The following is a 21,858-nucleotide window of genomic DNA, read 5'->3' on the forward strand; positions in this document are numbered from 1 at the left end:
GAGGCTTGCACTTCTCCAGATTCATTCCTCTAGCTTACAGGCAACCCCCCAAGGTTCTGGAAAGGAAATGTTTTTTTTCACAAATGCCAGTAAGTAGGTACAAACTGCGTATCTAAAGATAATTTGGATTCCGGATTTACAACGCTAGAGCTAAAAGGATTCTCGAGCTGCGAAACGCAGCATTCTATCCAGTTTCGCAGTTAAAACACGAAATGCCACTTCCACACTTTCCGCATTAACCAGAATCGCGGATATGAATGGATAACGAGGGGAAGAACTGAAAATGAATCAAGTGGATTTCAGGTGAGATGAATCACCGTTTCGAGTGCAAGAACGCTTGATATTGATATTCCCATTGTGAGAATTGTGAGAACGGTTAGATTGTCACTCTGAGTGAAATTCGAATGATCGCTCGAATTCGAATGAAGCGGTGGATTAGGAGAAACCCCAGACACCGCAATCCGTAGGTTGTCTTCAGACACTCTGCTGCTTCCACGATTTCCCCACTTGTATTGGGACTGCAGAAAGATGAAGGGCAAGGTTACATGGCGCAATGCAACACACGTCAAATCCTGAGTTGTGCTGTTCGAATTTTTTCGTGATTTCCTCTCATCTTCCAGACAATCGAAAATGAATAGAAAAGTTAGCCCAGTACTTTTGTTTTTTGTTCCTAAAAATTAGTGGAATAATTTGTGCTATATTTGTGGTGACTTGTGCCTTTGAGATTTTCGGAAGAAGATCCCAACCTTTTCTTCAAATGGTGGATATTAGAAAAGATCAGTAGATTGTTGAAAAATCAATGTACAGGGTGGGCAAAATTGGTGATGAAGTACAACTTTTTAATCCAACGGGATAGAGGAAAATAAAGGTGCCATTCATGTCGTCTTTTTCAAGAAACTAATAATGTTATCAACTATCAACTGCATTCGTCTATCTTCTTTTGTTTTTAAGTTATAGGCCAAAATTTAAATTTGGGCGAATTCAACTTTGGTCATTATCTCCGTTTCTGTTTGTGCTAGAATGTTGAAATGAAAACGTTATATAGACACTTTTTTGATAGCAACCCAGTGGCGTACTATGATTTTTTCCTACAGGTTTATTTGCTGAGCTATAACATGAAGTTGTATTTTTTTTCTTATGGAAACAGTAGTTTAAAATGACTCACAATGAATCGCCGTGTTTTCACCGTTTCAGCAATATATCATACACCGCCCTCAGTCTTTCTAAGTCATTTTAAACTTCTGTTTTCATAAGAAAAAACACATCTTCATGTTGTAGCTCAACGAATATATCTGTAAAAAATCATAGTACGCCACTGGATTGCTATCAAAAAAATGTCTTTATAATGTTTTCATTTCAACATCCTAGCTTAAACAGAAACGGAGATAATGACCAAAGTTGAAATTTTAATTTTGACCTATAACTCGAAAACAAAAGAAGATAGGGGAATGCTATTGATGGCATTATTAGTTTCTCGAAAAATGACGACCGAAATGTGCCATGCATTTTCCTCTATCTCGTTTATTTGAAAAAGTACAGGTATCAACAATTTTGCCCACCCTGTACATGGCAACAGGACTAAAATTCATACCGTTGAGGATCGCAACTCTCCATACACAACATACGACTCGTTAAGTTTTATATTGCGTCATAAATTATAACAACAACAGTGTGTTGCCCGAATCCAACTTTCATAAAGAAAATCGTAAATTGAACTCTAGTATGGACAGCTGATGACTAAAGAAGTTTGTCGTTCACTGAAAATACAAAAGTAGTGCAAGTTAATTCTGCGACGAAAATGAAATTTTGACTTCATCTGCTAAACTATTGTCTGACTCAACTTTTTGATGCAAAAAGATTTATTCAGAAACGATAATAATCATCGGCTTATCGGCTATCCCAGCTGGAGTTCATCAAGCTCAATTTACTAGAGATTTCTCTTATAAAAGTGGAATTCTGGCAACATTGTTATATATTCTGATAATTTTTGGCACTATGCAAATCTTGACGAGTATGTTGTGCATGGGTGGTTGCCGTTTTCAACGGTATGAATATTAGGCATGTTGCCATTTACACTGATTTTCAATTTACTAATACTACAATTTTTTCTAATATCCACCATTCGAAGAAAAAGTTAGGAGCTTTTTCTGAAAATCTCAACCGCACAAGTCAACACAAATGTAACACAACTATATAAAAAAATTTCAACAAAAAAAAAAAGAAAGTGCTGGGCTTTTTTCCAAAATCATTATTTTTCGGGCAACTAGAGAAATTTTCGTGAAAATTTCAACGGCACAAGTTAGTAATAAACGTGTAGAAAAATTTTTTTCATATATTTTCAAATGAAAAACGAAAGTACTGGGCTAGCTTTTTTTTTCAATTTCAAGATTTACGGCACAAGTCATCACAAATGTAGCACAAATTATTGCACTCATTTTCAGGAACAGAAAACAACTTTTGTTTTCATTTTCGATTTTCTGGGACATAAGACGAAATTTCGCAAAAATTCGTCGGCATAACTCAGTACATGTATAGCACAATCTATTTCAGGCTTAAAAACCCATTTTTTTCTTGCTGGACTGGCCCCTTCCATACTTCCATACATTTTGTGTGGTTTTTGCAAGCCGAATTGAACGTGTGAACGTAGAAGAAAACTTTGCACAAACCAAATCAATGAATTGAACAATATATTTATATGATTTTTCCACAAAACTATGAGATTTAATGGAAAATTCATAATCCCCAAATCCAAAAACTCGCACATAACAATGACAGACGGCTGCACTCGACCTGATATATGATATCCAACCTGACCATGTTGGGCTGTCGACACAGATCAACAACAAAATCAGATAATGTGTATCAGCTTTGATATAAAGGTCGTTTACACGCTAAAGCCGTTAACGCAAAATGGTTTTGTCGGGCATACACTAGAAAAAAATCAATTATTCAATTTTAAAAAATATTTGTAAAAATAAGCGTTCTTTATGTTAAAAAAATGAAACTAACTTTTGTATTAATCGAAGCATTTATTTCTCCAGTTTCCAAACTTTTATATGATATAAAAGTATAGATTTTTTTCAAAAGATTCCCTTGATTAGCAGAGTTCACTCGAGCATATGAAGTATAATACTTTATTATTACTGGAGAGAAATAAACACTTTACCTCTTCGATATTTGAATTCTTGTTAATTTTCATTTTGCTCACCACAACCATCTTTTGCTCAATTTATTTTTGTCCTTCAAAGGCCAAAGGAGATAAGGGCGATAAAGGAGAGAGAGGAAATGACGGTATTCCAGGCACAGACGGCAAGCCTGGACTCCCAGGACCTCCTGGACCAGCAGGTGGAGCTAATGAAGATATAATGCGCTACATTCCTGGACCTCCTGGACCACCGGGACCACCTGGACCTCCAGGTGTGTCAGTACAAGGTCCCAAGGGTGAGCCTGGGTCTTCATATTATGGCGAAACTACATACAACCTGAGGCCAGGTGAGTTTTAAACTGATTTAGAGAGGTATTTCTTACATCGACTTGAATTCGAGACATGCAGACATTTCCTTGTTGTGTTTAAGTTCTCAATGGATTAATATTTAATATATAGTATAATAGTTTCCAATTATACTGAAATCCAATACAAAATAATTCATCCTACTATAATAGTCGAAGTTAAATTGAAAAACTATCATAATTGAGTATTTCTCCTCATAACCCATTCGGTAGCATACACGTCTCCCTAATTAGCTAGACTATAATCAAATTAATGATCTGTGTCAAACCGAAGAATCCACTTGTCCTTCGAGCCCGTAAATTATTCATAATTCCAATATGTCACTCTTCCTAATCCTATCGACATAAATCATCATTAGATATGATAGAACTGATCTGATGTTATTGATAACCAACATTAAATTTCAACGCATGCTTTACGAAGGATCCAGATCTAGTTTGGAAGAGCTCAAAGCTCTCAGGGAACTGAAGGATTTGAAAGAATCAGGTAAATTTTATTACATGATTTTAACATTCATTATTTCAATTGTAAATCGGATTTGGACCTTAGTTCACATACCAGTAAGGTACACCTAATCACTAACGTGGAAATAGCAGCAGTAAAAAGAGGTAGGAATTTTTGGATTTAACTTGGCCGAAACTTCAGACAAGTAGCAAGGGAGGCAATGAGGTGGCGTTCTTCCAAATCGTTTCCGTCTCCTAAATAATGTCATATCCAAGATATGAATCACAGACCCTTGTAGATTGTACATTTAAGGGAGGTTTCATTGTATTTAAGGTCTACTCCTGCCTACTGTGCCCCCATCAGGGGCATTCTCGCCTTTAAGTAGTCTCTAGCTTGCCCTCCAGTATCTGAGATAGCTTCATGAAGTTACTGCCTCACTAGACCCATTCTCATAAGGTGCTTTCTGTGGCGGCAATGCCCTCTAAGCACTCCATTGAGGAGGTGTAGCATAGTCTTGCTAAGATCCAGATACTTTCTTATCTCGCAATATTGAAGATTCGAATGAGCTTCTTGGGATGATCCGACACAGGAAGATTCCACCAGAGTGTTTCACTTGCGGTGTTTTTCTTCCCCTGAAACTCTTTTCTGTAGGTACAGGCTGTCCCAAATACATTTGATGCTCACTGAGAGTATCTCGAGAACTATAAAAATTTTCGAAAACCTCCGATCTCTTTTTTCGAGATAATTAGATATCAGAAAGGAGATCATTGATATCTTGATTCGTTCTCGAGATACAGGGGGATTCTGAAAAATTACTGTTTCAAATATTTCGCTATATCTTGGTTTATGTTCGTGATAATTCATACATAGTTATTCTATATTTTTTGTGATTTTCGTATCGGATCATAGAAATTAATTACCTTTCCAGTGATATATAGGAGAGTCGGAGTTTTTTGAATGGGACATCCAATAATTTTTCAGTCGCAGATTTGTGTAAAGCTTGCCGTCTCCGATTTTCAAAAAATGTGATCCGTTTCAAAGATATTTAGTTTTTTGACTTCGTTCTTGAAATGAGACAACTTATGCATATTTGAATATTTTTCATTTATTTAGAGGTTTAGTTCATTTTATATCCATTGTATAATCTTCTTCATTGAGGACATTTATACCACGGTACTTTCTCGCCATCCGTATAAGCCCTAAGGGGTAAAGATTACCAGAATCTGGGGTGTTTCCAGAACACTTGAACGATCAGTAAAAGTTGAGAATATTACAATAGTTTCCACTATCGTCGAAAAGTTGGCAGTACTTTAGGAACGTCTCTTTTCAATTTCAGCAGGTTTCGAATTGTAGCCAATGGCGAGACTTTTCGGGAAATCTTTATAAAGGGAAATTCATTAAAAAAATCATTTCACCTCGGAAAGTGAATAACATGAATGAACATTTGTTCTTCAATGAAAAAATTTCCCAATTTTTTTTCCGTTTGGCGAATGAAAAATATTCTGGCTTTCCGAGATGACGAACTGATTGAATTGAATTATAATGAAAACGCCATATAAATAAGTGGATTCTGACGTAAGATATTCATTTTCTCTTTTTGAACTTACCACTAAAACGGTGTAGAGTGTAGACCCCTCTTGAAGATAATATAAGAAGGAGAAATTATCTGAAAGTTTTAATTATACATAAATTGAATCGAAACTTCCATAGAAACGAAACGAAGGACGAACTTGAAAGAGCACTAAAGTAAGTCGAATAAAAAGCTTTAGAACTACATATTTAGAGGGGGACTACAGGGATATGGAAAACCGTTAGAAATACAGGGTGGATTAAATTACAAAAAAGTTGCGTTATGCAAGGATGAGTGTCTTGGTGTAAACAGTTTGAACATATCTCATATATCTCATATCATCCAATATAGCGATTCTACTGGTGTACTACTTTTTTGTAATTTGAGCCACCCTAGATTTTTAACGGTTTTCGATATTGCTGAAGTCCCCATCTAAATAGTTCTAACCCCGTATAAGATTTATCTAAGGTGTCCCATGTCAAGAATGAAGTTGAAAAACCAAATATCTTCATAACGGATGGCATTTTTGAAAAACGGTAATGGGATGATTTTCGACAAATCTGTGACTAAAAAACTGCATAGAAAAATATAGGGTGTCCCATTTAAAATACACCGACCTCTATATCTCGGAAATGGTGATTGATTTCCTCAACCCCTTTGGAATATCATATAAAACATACAAATTTCTGAAAAAAATGTTTTGAAATTTTTCGAATAACTCGAACATAAACCAAGATATAACGAAATATTTGATACACTCAATTTGCCCTGTAACTCGAGAACGAATTGAGATATCTATGATCTGATATACAATGATATCGAAAAAGAGATTGGGGGTCTTCGACGATATGTTCTCTAAGTCTTATAGTTCTTGAGATGGTCTCAGACAGCATCAAGTTTGGGACACCCTGTACAATCACCTATCACAGTTAGATTCCGGGTCAATATGTAATTTTTGAATAATTCGTCGAATTATCTTCGGCACTCCCATACCATCTTAAGCCGGGTCCAGACTATGTAACAAAACATGTTATATAGCATAGTTGTATAACTTGTTAGAGAAATTCAATTGAAAAAGTTATATAACACAATGTTATAGAACATTTTTCTTGCTATATAGCAAATTTTATGTTATCCATCGGGTGTCGGTAAAGATCAAAGAAAGTAATATAACTTTGTAATATAACACGCCGCAACTTGTCCACACTTGTGTTATTAAACATTTACTGCAGAGCCAGCCAGCCATCAGGTATTCGAAATCGGAACTTGTCATCCTTAGGAAATTTTTAAAACTAACATCACATTTAATGTCCCCTGTCAATAGGTCTATGTCATCCATTGCTAGATCCTTCAAAAGAGTTGTTCCTCTAGCTCTCAACGATAGCCGTACCCAAAATCTCCGTTTAGATTTCACCCGTCGTCTACATAAAATCACGCAAGCTGCTGCTGCCAAAATGACATCCTCTACGTTTGAGGACATTTTCAATACTACAGATGCCACTGCTTCCAGATGAGCACTTTTTTTTAGTTTTATTTTGTTACATAGTCTGGATGTCTCTGCTATTTTATAACAAGTTATATAACAAAGTTGTATAACACATTTGTTGTATAACTTTGTTAATAAAATGTTTTGTTATATAGTCTGGACCCGGCTTAAGGTTCTTATAGAACATGTACCATTTCATGGTATTCTTTTTGAGAGCGTGTGGGCGTGTATGGACTGCATTTTCCAGTCTTGTTTTCTTCTTAAGCCGGGTCCAGACTATGTAACAAAACATGTTTTATAGCAAAGTTAATATAACCTGTAAGAGAAATTCAAGGGAAAAGTTATAAAACACAATGTTATACAACATTTTTCTTGCTTTATAGCAAATTTTATGTTATCCGTTGGGTGTCGGTAAAGATCAAAGAAAGTAATATAACTTTGTTATATAACACGCCGCAACTTGTCCACACTTGTGTTATTAAACATATACTGCAGCGCCAGCCAACCAGCGCATCGGCAAATCGGCGATTGAATTTAGTATTGCAGAACTCTATGTCATCCATTGCTAGATCCCTCAAAAGAGTTGTTCCACTATATGTTCCTCTAGCTCTCAACGATGGCCGTACCCAAAATCTCCGTTTGGATTTCACTCGTCGTCTACATAAAATCACGCAAGCTGCTGCTGCCAAAATGACATCCTCTACGTTTGAAAACATTTTCAATACACTGGCACTGCTTCCAGATGAGCACTTTTGTTTAGTTTTATTTTGTTACATAGTCTGGATGCCTCTGCTATTTTATAACAAGTTATATAACAAAATTTTATAATATATTTGTTGTATAAATTTGTTAATAAAATGTTTTGTTACATAGTCTGGACCCGGCTTTAGCGTCGTAGTTGAGGTTTTCTAGATGATGAGTTTTTTCACTGTTTCATCTTGTTACTGGGAAGGTTCGCTGTTGTTACCTTCGCGATCGGTGTGATATTTCCGCAAAAGACTGATTAGAAATTGCGAAGCCTCGTGAAACTTTCTAATCGTCTTCCAGACTTCTTTTGTCGTGTATTTCATTTGCGGATTCGCTTGTCACGGAAACGGTGCAACGTCACTTGTGGCAATAAAATTATTTCCGCATAGAGCACTCAGTTTCGGGAAGAATCCGGAAAGACAAACATTCCTCATATTTTATGGAACAAAGCTCTCTTCATCACTCAAATGCATCCTATTATTCGGTTTGTAGGTCAGCTAAAGCGTGGAAAGTATTACCCGGGATATTGCAGAATGTAAAATTTCGAGATAACAATGCGACAGCCAGCCACCTTTATACCCTATAAAATGGGGGGTCAAGGCCATGAAATGTTTCATGAATATGGAACGAGCTTCAGATGTTTGTTGTGTGCAATGCAGACTTCAGATGGGCGCATTTATGTAGTTGATTATTTAGGAATAACAATTTGGTGATTCTCCGTTTTCATCGGAAGATGTAAAAGGGTTGTGATAACATAGGTACGGAATCAAGTTAACAAAAGATATGCGTTATATCGTTCATTTCGTCTTCACACTCTATCCCAAGCCTGTATAGATAACATTTCATTTACATGACATAAGTCATAAAATTGAAAGCGAATATGAAAGAGCAGAGAAACTCTCATGAAAAATATCGAGAGCTTGATATTCTACTACATTGGTATCGGTATTGGAGGGTGAAAACAATGAATCATTCTTTCTAGTGTAGATTTGCTTACTAGCCTCAGCTAGCACTATGCAGGCTCAACGATAGTATACTTACAGTTTTTTGCCACAGTTATAGTGGAGAATCGAGAAGGATACAGCGGCGGCCAGATCTGGTTGGAGACTATCCATGCCCTGAGTGTGGAAGGATCTGCAGGTCACGGTTGGGTCTCTTTAGTCACAGGAGGGCACACAGTCGCAACTAGCACTAAGAAGTTACAAGTCTGTTCGAATTTTTTTTTTTTCTTCTTCTTTTGTAGATTTATTCCCGGTAACGGGATACAGCAATGAATGAATGAATGAATGAATGAATGAATTTTCGACTAACTAACAAGTGAGACAATAGACCAGGGCTGTTCAAACTGTCGATTGTGTGAGATTTTTGAATCGATCGAACAATAGATTCTTGAGGTCAAAGAAAACAACTTTTTCTCTTATCATTTTTTCCGAATCGGTTCGTTTCAAAAGATACAGGCTATTGAAAAACCATAAAAAAATTTATTTTCAGTTGCATCTCACAAACGGTTTTATCGAATGTAATGAATTTGGGAATATAGTTTTTCATTTATTTGATGAATCTTTTTCGAACAGATATCACCCACGTGTTCCATTTTTCTCATTATGACCATTACGTACCATAAAAAAACCAAAAATTCAAAGAACTCAACTCTTTAAACTAAGTTAGACGCTATCTAATGAATATTTTCATATTTTCCCGCATAATATACACCGTTTTCGAGAAATTCGAAATGCAACTCTGTTTAAATAATCCACAGATGTGTTTGGTCACAGATTTAGCTTGTTATTCTGAAAGTGATTTTACTGATTTTGTTTCTCCAGGGGTAGCAATGGTGGCATAGCTCATTATGAAAACTTAAAATTGCTCATCGGCCAGTTTTATAATCAAACTTGAAAGTCCCTTTAATTTTAAATCTTCCTACTGAAAATGACACCAAAGGAAAGTTTAAGCGTAAAGGGACTTCAAATTTGATTATGAAACTGGCTGTATATCTTTTTGTCAGGGATTAATCGGAAAAAATGGTATAGGAAAAAAGTGTTTCTTTTGACCTCAAGAAGAAGAAGTTAAAATATTTGTACGAATCGAAGACTAACTCTGTATAAATAACTACATAACATATAGAGTCATTCGGGGCAACTGTGCGCACTTTTGCCTTTCAAGCCATATCCTGTTTCAAATGTTGAAGCTAGGAAAATTAAAACATATTCATTAGATAGAGAATTTTCTAATCTTTAAAAAAACATCAAAAAGGAAACAAACAAAAACGTTTTTTTTTCCGCAAAAAAAAATTTAATAGTGGAAGTCGGAGTGCGTTCACATGCCCCTGTATTGCGGGTAAGTGTGCGCACCCTCACGGGGTAAGTGAACGCAGTGCTTAGTGAACCACACAATCAAAACAAATTACAAAATAATGTCATCAAAATGTTACAATTTTAGAGAAATGCTTTTTATTGTCAATACAGAAGCGCCTTTTCACAAGCACTGTATTATTTTTCGTGCCACCATTCCTGGTGAACACAACACTTGATACATTCCCCTGTTGGTGGCTCTTCATATTTTTCTGAACAAATAGGACAATATTGATCGAGTCTTAACCAAGAAAATCAACAATGTCATAATTTATTCCTCACTGAACTAATGCCCATATAATGAATCTATGCGCACACTTACCCGCGCACACTTTCCCCAGTAAGCCAAAATTTGAATTGACGTTCTTATAGAGTTGAGCAGCTAAGAGAACCTGATTTTGTTTTATTATATATTTAGATTAATATGCGCATGATCGAATAAAATATTGTTTAACATTATCGGACTCGGCACTTGGACCTGGCAGAATTTGCAGAGATGCTGAAAATGAACAAGAAAACTAGTGAATTTGATTGATTGCAAATAAAAAGTTAACGAAACGTCGCACGGCGCACTCCTATGAAAAACTAATTTGGCGATTCTGCGCCCTTGCTTCACCCAAATGAACCAGTCTTTCATACAATTCATAGTTGAGATACGCACTGCGCACACACTTACCCTCTGCGCTCAGTCACCCCGAAGGACTCTACTTACTCAAAGTCGATCGATTGGTGTCTGATAATATTGAAGTAGATCGCAGGCGATTCAAGTCTGAACACCCCTGCAATAGACAGTTTTCTGACGAGGTGCATATATTATATTTTTTCGATCACCTCACATACCTTTGAGAAAGTAAGTAGTCACCTGTTTGCTGGCCTAGGCTACGTCGCTCGTTGTTTCCAATTCCCTCAGCTCTAGAGGAGTGTAACTGATTATCATATCGTTATCACTATCAATTCTTGATTGATCTGAACATAAATATTCAATCCTCGTTTCTAATTCACGAGTAAGATCAAGCAGATTGCCTAAAGCTAATACACTATGTTTTTATTGCACGGTGGATTCACGAAAATGACACCACTCTCGTCAAGGCTGGCCCAAGGGGGGGGGGGGGTGGTAAAGGAGGTAATTACCCCCCAGAGCCCATAACGAATCCGATTTTTTAAACTTTTCATATGAAAAAACTAAGAAAAAGCAATATTATAATGAAATGTAAAGGAGAGATTCCTTGTACAATTTTAAGAAAGAGATTTGGGCTGCAAATGCTACCTAGAGATACCTACAGGGTGTTATTTAAAGTCTCAATTTGAGTGTCTGCGGACGAAAAGTGTCTGCTTTTTTGGAAATTAGTGCGTAAACACTTACATTTTTTGTTACTCTGAAATACAAATTCTCGATTCATAAATTTCTCAGAGGCAATTCGAAAAAATTCCCCGAAACACAGGAAATTCAATTCGTCGAAGTGGAAAGCCGCAATTCAGGGGAGATCCTCTCTCACCGGCATTTCGGTGCCTTCCCATGAAGGAGATTTGGGACAGTCGAACCATGAAAATGGGGACCGCAAATAAACCTATGCAAATGGCTATATTCTCGGGTTTAGCGCCCTGAACGTAGAGGTGACGAAGCAAAGCCGAATTGAACAAGAGAATTATGCAAGTGAGATTGGTTAGCTGAAGATTTCATGTATGTATTTTCATAGGTACGAATCGCAAATCTGCATTCATGAATGTGATGCTCAGTACGCACTGAATGGCAGAGAAAATAGATGTGATGAAAATACAATCGCCGATGATTCGACTGAAACAACAGCTTTCAAAGTGATAGAACCGGAGAAATGGCTGAAATTTGAAAGAATTATTCAAGTTATCAAATTATGTTCGGTACTTGGTACCCACAATGCCTTCCTCAGAAAGAAGATGATAATTCCTTTTGTCCAAATTCTCATATTGCTGGAACCGTATATTGCTGTAATCAAGCAAAGAGAGAGAGAGAGAGAGCGCAGAAACGTCCGAATTCATGACAATAACCGACATCGATGTCATGATAATGATGAAAACAAAGATTATAGAGGAGAAAGATAGAAATCTCTCATACCTCTAGTACTAAAAACCGACTACATTCTGGCCTGTGTTTGTCACATTTGACAATGAGATGGCGCTGAAAACGTACTGTTCAATAACAGTTTTCTGTTTTATAATTGATGGGTGCGAAATTAGAATTCTGTGATCAGGATTTTAGTTTCAATCTGAGCATTGTTGGGAATCAATTGACTTGAATGAAATAGGATGTCAAATTTGGTATATTTTTATTTACAATTTACAAAAAACTTAAATCTTAAAATTATGGACAAAAAAATAGAGTTTTTAATAGGACACAATATATATGGTGATATGTGATACGTCAAAGGTGTTATTTCTGTGAAATACATTGTTTTCAATTGATAAACTTCGTCGAATTTGTACAATTTATATCAGAAATTAATATGGACTTTGCTTGAAGGACTTAGGTCGATTGCCGTAAATACAGTTATTATTATTATGATTATTAATATGGACGAATATTCAATATACCATCATAGTATACACATTTTCGTTCTCTACATATTATTAAGTAAAGAATTTTCAGAACCACAATTGAAAAAACCTTACAGAGGTATTATACAAGACCTGTATTTTAGCCCGTCAGTATAGTTTCTTTATGCTTTTTTATGATTTCTTCATTGTGTAGTCTCTTTATGTCAATATAAAAATTCAAAATTTATTTTATTTCATCCACAGTTCTTCACCATGCAATAATATGCGAATATTTTGAGGTTTTCACCGATAAATTATACGAAAAAAATCAATAACCAGCAACTAGAAAGATAAATAAAAAGTGGTACGAGAATCAAAACATTCAAAACCTCTTTGATCAAAAGGGCCATCTGGAAACTTGTTTCTGCAAATGGCCCTCAAATTGATATTCTAACCAGTCTTAGGGTCTTAGTAACACATTTGAAACACAGATGGCGCACACATCACTTTAGTCGCATCGTTTCCTATTTTTCTACTCTTTGCTCTTTGGATGAAAATTAATCCAGACTGAATGGACGAGTTCAGAAACAATAATATAATGTAAATATTCGACTGAACACTTACAATGAAAACGTATTTTTTCAAATTTTATTTGTGCCTCGCTTGCTTTCATTTTATGATCATTGAAATGTCGCTGGCTTTCAAATCCAAGTTATATGGGAGAAAATTTATATTGTGTTTAAAAAGTGAATGTTGACCTTATTCAGGCGTTTTTTCGTCTTTTGTACATTATATTTATGATTTCGTCACAGAACGCCTCAACTACTAATGTATTACCTCTATGAGACTGCGCAAAGAGGTGATATAAAACTTCGACCTATCATCAGAAACATAAGTAGTGGACATATTCTGTAACGAAACCATAAATCTAATGCACGAAACACGAACAGAAAAACGCCTGAAACTTGCCTCGAAAATACAATATAAAATTTCTTCCATATCACTTAGATTTGAAAGCTGGATACATTCCAAGGATTGTAAAATGATTAAAGCAACCGAAAGGCAGAAAAAATAACCTCAATTGGTTCGTTAAGTATTTGTTGATGAATTCCTGATTATTATTATTATGGATATTGGGCAACTGAACAGGTGAAAATGCAATTACTTATCTCAACGGGCTAGAGAAGAAACCTAGGCAAATCTACGTTTTCTGCCCGCAAGGCGTCGCCAGCAACTGGGACAAAAAACGCCTGACAAACTCGAGTTGGGCTACCTAACATTCACGACTGAACAAACCTAATTCTGAAGCTCAGTAACTTAAAGGGGAATGAAATAGTCACTACCCTGTCGCATCAATTCAGAAACATCCTGTTCGCTATTCCAAGTTCCAAGCGAACGTTTCTAATTAACGTCAATCGAACAACCAGATAAGATAACAAATATTTAATATACAATATCGTTCTATGCTTGAGCATATTATCCCTGATTTCAGGTCGAGCGACACCGATTCCACCTTCATCAAAGGAAGATGATCTTCCCAGGCAAATTGTGCCTGGAGCCGTGTCTTTCCAAGACAGGGCTGCCATGATGAAAATGACTTCCATCAGTCCTGTGGGAACGATAGCGTATATCATTGAGGAGGAAGCGATATTAGTAAGGGTCAATAATGGCTGGCAATACATTGCGGTGAGTGTTTTATCCCATTACACCAGCTTGAAAAATGTGTTCTGTTGGGGATAAAAGTATTACTGACGACTTATTGTAGGAATAAATTTGCATGGGGAAGGCTATTGCCCCTTTTCTTGGGTAGAGTTTATGTATGTTTTTCCAGGAATTGAATATTGGGGTAATGATGCCCCATTTATTTGCTGACAGATTACCATAATATTTTAATACTGCAATTTTTATTATATTGATTCGAAAGATTGTCATTTTCAAAATATAGATAAAATGTGGTGAATATTTAATGAAGACAATAACATAACTTTATCACCGCAAAATACAAATCATGTTTATAGTATTAATATATAAAAAACTAAGTTACACTTAAACCTATACATATGAACATAGAGATCAAATAAATATTAGTTGGTAACTATTTCTGATTATAAAAATTTCACGCAGTGTTGCTCAACTTCAAAATTCTCACGGGGTTCTGAGTGTTTTATAATACCATAAAGGAATATGTCAAGTTGAAGTGTTGTTGCAAAACAATATAGATCAAATTATTTAAGAGCATCGTAGAATGAACATCAAGTATTCAACAAAAAACAGAGTTCGTACATAGTACATCCTCAAAAAATTATATTTCCGTCTCTTCTATTTTTATACAGGGTGTATCTGAATAACACCGAAAAAATGTGAGGGATGATTCCGTGGTGGTATATGTTATAAAATTTCTTGAAAAACCTCCCCCGGTGAATTTTCACATTTCCGAAGATTAACAAAAAAAAATTGTTTTTCTTTTTCCTGTTTATTCAGCTAACGACTCGAAACTTGGTGAATATTATTTGTCAATAAAATTATACATGTTGGAATTTTTTCAATCCTGAAGGATGCTCAGAAATGGTTGAAATAGTAAACCCCTAAGATATTTTTTCTCAACCCTTTTTTTTTGGATGAAAATTTACCTTTGGAAAGAACATGGATGAAAAGCCCAATTCATATCCTAGCTTTTTCATTTCTACAAGCTTTTTCGAACAACTTCGACCCACTTTAATTTTCTTCAGAGAATCACTCCTTTCATTTTTCCGGTGTCGTTCAAATACATCCTGTATATGACCTGAAACTACTCTTCACTCTGTTTAAAATTAAGATATTATAGATACTCGAAATTTATACCTCAAGATACTGGCTCATCAACTTGATGTTGGTTATCAGAATTATTTATGTGCATAATGGAGTTGCAATATGATGTCTCTTGCATCATCATCTTGGGGACTGCCTGCTTCAGTAGTTCTCTTCTTTACCTCTACTTCTAGGGAATTATCTGATTGATCTCTTGAAAAGGAATATAAATATGTAATAGGTCTAAATGATTATGTGCAGAATGTTGGATGTACCTCTTGACACAAATTATTTCTGTAGATACGTGGATATTATATAGACCCTTTCAAATATCTGGTATCCATAATATCTAATATGAATAAGAATGCATGACCCATTTTTTATTTGCTGATAGAAAGGGCGTTAAAATTTGAAATTTAAAACCTTCTCGTTTCAATAACCATTCAGATATAAATCATCGAATTTCTGGTGAGTCATTAGGAAAGCAACTTGGAAGAACATCAACAAACGACGTTAAGCAAGCCCAATAGATTTTCTCAAACATTTTTTGCGTTGTTAAACAGAATATTTTCATGATGTACAACCTATCAACATCATCAATTTTCGTTCAGTTATTTACGAGCCTTTTAAATGAATTTTAATTTGGTATTTGATTTGAATTAACATGAATCCCCAAAATTATCACTTGATGCTTGATTCAAGTCAAAAAATTTCAAATAATTATCGAATCAATTAAAAAATTTTAGCATTCTGAAAGTTGAGAAATTAATTAAAAATAAGTCGTAGAAAATTACTCTAATATAAAATGTAATTTCCAACTAAAGAATTACTTTTAATATATTTATCGTTATTTTTCTGCTTAAGTTTGCTTTCCCTTCCGAAGGGAGGGACACTTTCGGTACTGACTCACAAGGCAAAAAAACTTCGCTCATATGAGTCTTCGAGCTTGGAAACTTATTCGCAAATCTAAAAATACAACCTCATTATATCAGAAAATTCCAACCAATACTCATAGACGCTGCTTCGCCGCTCATAAAATAACCATTTGTTGCAGCTGGGATCCCTATTACCTGTGACCACCCCCGCACCGCCAACTACAAATAACCCGCATCTGCGGCCCCCTCTTGAAGTTAGCAACCTAATAAATAACATCGCCAAACCTGCCGATGTTTCCAATGTAAGTAACGCCATCTGAACTGCCCCGGAAAAGATATGCTTCGCGATAGGATTCAGATTTAATGTTTATCTAAGGTTTAGGGAACTCAATTATCGGCCAGCCTCACATATCGGCTTAATAATAGCGGGCCCTAAACTGAACCGCGCTGACGTCAAACCTTTAATACCCTGCCCATGTTGATTATATTATTTTAATGCAGCCCTTTGAGAACATTACCGTTGGCTATTGGGAAACTGGGATAAGGCTATTGCACTTTGACTGCCAACTACGTACCTGCTGATAACATTGCATTGTTTTCGCAACAATGAGTATTAGCATCAGTTTCGTAGATCTCATATTCGCATGAACATAACGGAACCTGTGGATCTTGGTGAACTGTTGAATAGGATTGAATGTCACGACGTACAATTATAAAGAAGTCTCCAGAATTCGTCTGCTTTATTTCATCTGTCAGTGTTTTGGTTTAACCCTTTCGTTCCTAGTGGTTTCACTATGAAACCACCTCTAATAATATTTATTTCACGAGTCCCTAACATTTGGATTTCAGATGCCATCTTTAGGAGACTAATGGTTGTATTCTGATTTTTATCAGTAAGTTACAAATCTATAGCTTACGATCGATCTGTCAGTGTTCCTGTAATTATCTTCTTCTCAGTGTTACTTTTGAACTACTTATCTTAAATAGTTACGGATTCCTGTAAGCTACAGATCACTAAAAACGTCCAGAATTGCAATTTTCCTGTAAGCTTATGAAAAGTTACAGATGAAAGCAGAATACCACCCTATATTCAAGCACCTCAAAAAAAATTATGTGATAGAAGCACATTATTGTTTGGCAAGAAATCAACCCCTAACTATTCATTTAAACCAGTGGTCCCTGGACCACCAGTGGTCCGCAGAAGCCAAAATATGGTCCGCGAACTTATAACATGGAAGATTTAACCGCTGCTTCCAGACCAAACTGTTTAATATATTGTGTTAGTGAATAGAATCAGAAGTACAGTCAATGAGTCAATACAAACTTGCTGAAATATTTATGAGAACGTCGCAAATATATTCATTTTTGAAGATAACCTTCGAGCTTTTATTTGCAAACTTCAATTGTGATTATACGTAAAAATTCCCAAGAAGATGGAAGCAATTAGATAATCGTCAAGATTGAAAGGGTAGCATCGAAAAATTTCCAAAAAGATGGAATCAAATAAATAATCGTCAAGATCGAACGGCTGCATCGAGCTCCATAAAATTTTCAGATTTATCACTAGAAGAGTTGCTCTTTCAGAATATGTATCACATTTCCATCTACGGTTATTGTTATTTAGAGATAATCCACTCGAAAGGTGATTATCGAAAAATTTCCAAAAATGTGGAATCAATTGAATAATCGTCAAGACCGAACGGCTGCATCGAGCTCCATAAAATTTTCAGATTTATTACAGGTTTATTACAGATGGTCCCTGCTAACAAGAATAATATTAAAGAGGTCCTTGGCCAAGAAAAGGTTTGGGACCCTCGATTTAAACCCTCTGAAGGTCTACAAATCTTTTTCAAAATATGTAGAATGCGTTCAATGAACACTTATCCGAGCATTTCAGCTATTCCAACAAATCCACATTTTTTTGCTGAAGTGATTTTATTCGCTGAGTAATTTCTTCTTTTTAACCCAGGTAAGGTCGAGCTTAATAGGACGACAAACGAATATTGGATTATATTTCATTATTTTCTCGCCTCACTGAATCCCATTAAACGTAAAATGTATCACGATTCTGAACAGTTTTCGAAGAAGTCCTCGAGACAGGCACTTCAATTCTGTTCGATTCCGTTTGCTCTGTTAGATCAGGTATTACCTTCAATTCTGCGCTTGAGGGTGAATCGATTACATTTCTAAAATCCGCAACGGACAAATGGAAATTGGTTGATTATCATACTGAATATGTAATCGAAGAAGTTGAGCTTCTGGATGCATCAGGTATACACGAAGTTTTCTACACCGACTTGAAAGACTTTGGGAAATAACGGATGAAACAATAACTGTCTGTTATAATCGAGCCTGCAAATTCATAGCCGAGACGCAGCTGGGGCTAGCAATCAAACGCGCATATTACATTTTTTCGTCGACCTCTTTATACCTTTATCAATGCTTTGAGTCATTCATTCATTGCTGCATCCCGTAACCGGGAATAAATCTACAAAAAGAAATAAAAGACAAAAAAAACAAAAAAAAACGGTGCGGACAGACTTATAATTTCTTAGGTCTAATTGCGACTGTGTGCCCTCCTGTGACTGAAGAGACCCCCAACCGTGACCTAAAGATCCTCCGGGCATGGATAGTCACGAACCAGATCTGGCCGCCGCTGTATCCTTCTCGATTCTCCATTATAACTGATGTGTACTAGAGACCTCCATGTGACCTGTCTGACGCTAGTTGTTCCCAGTTATGATTGATATTAACTGATTTTAGAGATTGATGCAGTATATCTTTGAACCGCTTATACTGGCCTCCTGGTTTCCGAGTTCCCTCTGTGAATTCGCCGTACAGAGCTATTTTGGGGAGTCTTGTGTCCTGCATCCTCAGAATGTGGCCGCTCCATCTGAGTCGGGCCCTCGTTACTTGAGTCTCAATTGTTGTACAACTCGCGCGTTGCAAGACTTCTGCATTCGAAACTTTGTGGAACCATCTGATGTGCATTATTTGTCTTAGATGACGTTGTTGCGTTTGTTCAAGCTGTTTTGATATGTTGCCTGTAGGGCGTCCAGCTTTTGCTTCCGTAAAGAAGCGTTGGAAGGACCACTGCTTTGTAAACAGCTGTCTTGGTCTTCAGATTGAGGTCGTGATTTTGAAACACTCTATCGTTTAGCTTCCAGAATGCTCGTGATACCGAATTGATACGGTTGTGTATTTCCGTGTCTAGGTTAGCCCTAGTATTTATGAAGCTTCCCAAGTATTTGAACTGCTCGACCTGTTCTAGAGTTTCATTCTCCAGGCTGATATCTGTTTGAAGGCTTTCTGGCGGACTTACCAGGATTTTGATTTTGTTGATATTGAGTCTTAGGCCTAAAGCCTATACAGGGTGATTCAGAACTCGAGGCGAAAAATTGAGGAACGTATACAGACTGCTATTCTTGATAAAAAAAGTAAAATAAAATTTTTGGATATTGTCTTGTTTCCGAGATATAAGTGTTCAAAATTTCTGCATGTCATCAATTTTAATCTTTAATAGCTGATAAAAATACAGGAAAAATTTAATCAAATGTTCGAAAATGCCTCCATTAGCATTGATACAAGCTTGGCAACGGAGAATAAGGGAATTGTACACTAATTGCATGTTTTGCCTATTCTGAGTGGATTCGACTGCAATAATAATTCATTCCATTAATTGTTCTTTATCATTAATTTTACACTACGTAAACTTGTTGTTTCAAATATCCCCATACAAAATAATCCAAAGGATTCGAATCAGGTGATCTTGCTGGCCATAGCACCTGACCACACCGACCAATCCATCTACCATTGAAATTTTGGTGTAACCAGGCAACAACGTTTCATCCAACATGCGGTGGTAATTTATGAAATTTAATTGGTTGCATAGAGAAACATTTCTGTCCAAAAACTCGGAAACGAAGCCTTATCGGCCAAAATTTTTTTTACGTTCAATCAAGAATATCAGTCTCTATATGTCCCTTAATTTTTCGCCTCGAGTTTTGAATCACCCTGTATATGTTTATAGGTGACCAACATTATCTGTAGATCCTCTGAGCTGCTATAGCAATAAGTACGCAGTCGTCTGCATATTGAAGTTCCGTGGTAAATTTTTTACGGGTTTTTGCTCTGAGGCGCTTCAGGTTAAATAGGCCTCCATCAAATCTGAAACTTATTCCAACACCTCTTACAGGATTTGAGTAATCAACCTCTTACAACCCTCAATACACAATAATGAAAGTAAGTACTTACCTGTTTGCTGGCCTCGGCTACGTCGCCGTAGTTTTCAACTCGTAAAAACTAGCGAATTTCGTGAAGAATATATTTGACAACAGCAAATGATAGTTATTATCACAGGTACTTGTGAATTTATTGAATCGTGTATTCACGAAAATTACTCAATTGCCATTCGTGTCGTAGCAGAGTGACGACAGCGGACCAAAAGTGTCTGCGGACGAAAAATGCTTGCCTTCGGAATAGTCGCATTTTCGTTAGTAAAGTAGTAGGTAAAATGTAATTTTCTGTTGAGGTCGAGCAAGAAATTCGTCTCTGTTGAATATCTCCAATATGGAACAATTAGGAAGAATTTTTCAACAATGGAAAGACAAATAAGTTGGTGCTTACATATATAACTTTCTTAAATTTAGACCTTTTCTCAAAAAATAAAATAATTTGTATAGTCTTTCCACATAAAATAACAGAGGTCATAATTATATATATCTAAAAATTAAGCTAGGAAAGAATAAATTCGAATGTCAATGGAATGGAAGTAACCCGGATTTTGTCTCTCAAGTTTAAAAGGCAGTAACGTGAAGCGGAAGGAGCTCTGAACAAAATATTATACGGAAGACATCCCTTGGTTTTTTGTGTGAGAAAGCATCTCTTAAAATCGTTCGCATCCGTTCACAAACATCCTATATAATACATAGATCGTATCCCTTATAGACAACATTGGTGGAAAACTCCATTTCTTATCTTAAAGTGCCTTGAAGAATAATGGAGAGCCGTCTCTCATAGGAATTATGACTGGATTTTCATTACATTTTACTTACTCCGTGTATTCACTTGATTACATTCCTCTAACAAGAGTTTTGTACTGTCTACTCCTTCATCACGACTAATAATGAAATAACTCTGTTGCAAAATCAAACCAAGAAAACGATATTAATATTTTTTTTCTTTCGCAGTGGCATCCAAGAATGGTGAGTATTATTTTCTCATTCGAGAAAAATTTCCAGACTGCAGTATTTGATACTGAGAATCGAATTTCTTTTAGCTTAGAATGGGTGCTCTTAATGAACCATATACCGGTGACATCCATGGCGTTAGCGGTGCAGATTACGCATGTTACCGCGAAGCACGAAGGGCAGGTCTACGTGGTACCTTCAGAGCCTTCTTGTCATCCAGGGTCCAGAATGTAGACTCAATTGTGAGACAGGCAGACCGAAGATTACCAGTGAGTATTATAATGTTATAATGTTTGGGTTAGAATTATTTTATACGATGGAAGAAACCGAAACAAAGGAATAATGTGAAGTGTTGTGATAAAAACACAAAAATAAACAATTATATGG

General features: G+C 36.1%; 1 protein-coding gene across 7 annotated transcripts in view; it reads left to right on the top strand.

Annotated features, from left to right (window-relative positions):
• Positions 1–21,858, top strand: part of LOC123312585 (collagen alpha-1(XVIII) chain) — a 329,862-nt gene that overhangs the window by 294,061 nt on the left and 13,943 nt on the right. For 6 of the 7 annotated variants that reach the window (XM_044897094.1, XM_044897119.1, XM_044897103.1 and 3 more), the window contains 6 exons: positions 3,249–3,492; positions 3,935–3,997; positions 14,113–14,306; positions 16,462–16,584; positions 21,472–21,486; positions 21,561–21,740. In XM_044897094.1, the coding sequence (XP_044753029.1) occupies positions 3,249–3,492; positions 3,935–3,997; positions 14,113–14,306; positions 16,462–16,584; positions 21,472–21,486; positions 21,561–21,740 (819 nt within the window). The remainder of the gene's footprint in view (positions 1–3,248; positions 3,493–3,934; positions 3,998–14,112; positions 14,307–16,461; positions 16,585–21,471; positions 21,487–21,560; positions 21,741–21,858) is intronic. The other variant, XM_044897111.1, reaches the window with a different exon arrangement.

The sequence above is a fragment of the Coccinella septempunctata genome, chromosome 1 (assembly GCF_907165205.1).
Source record: "Coccinella septempunctata chromosome 1, icCocSept1.1, whole genome shotgun sequence".
Taxonomy (NCBI): Eukaryota; Metazoa; Arthropoda; class Insecta; order Coleoptera; family Coccinellidae; genus Coccinella; species Coccinella septempunctata.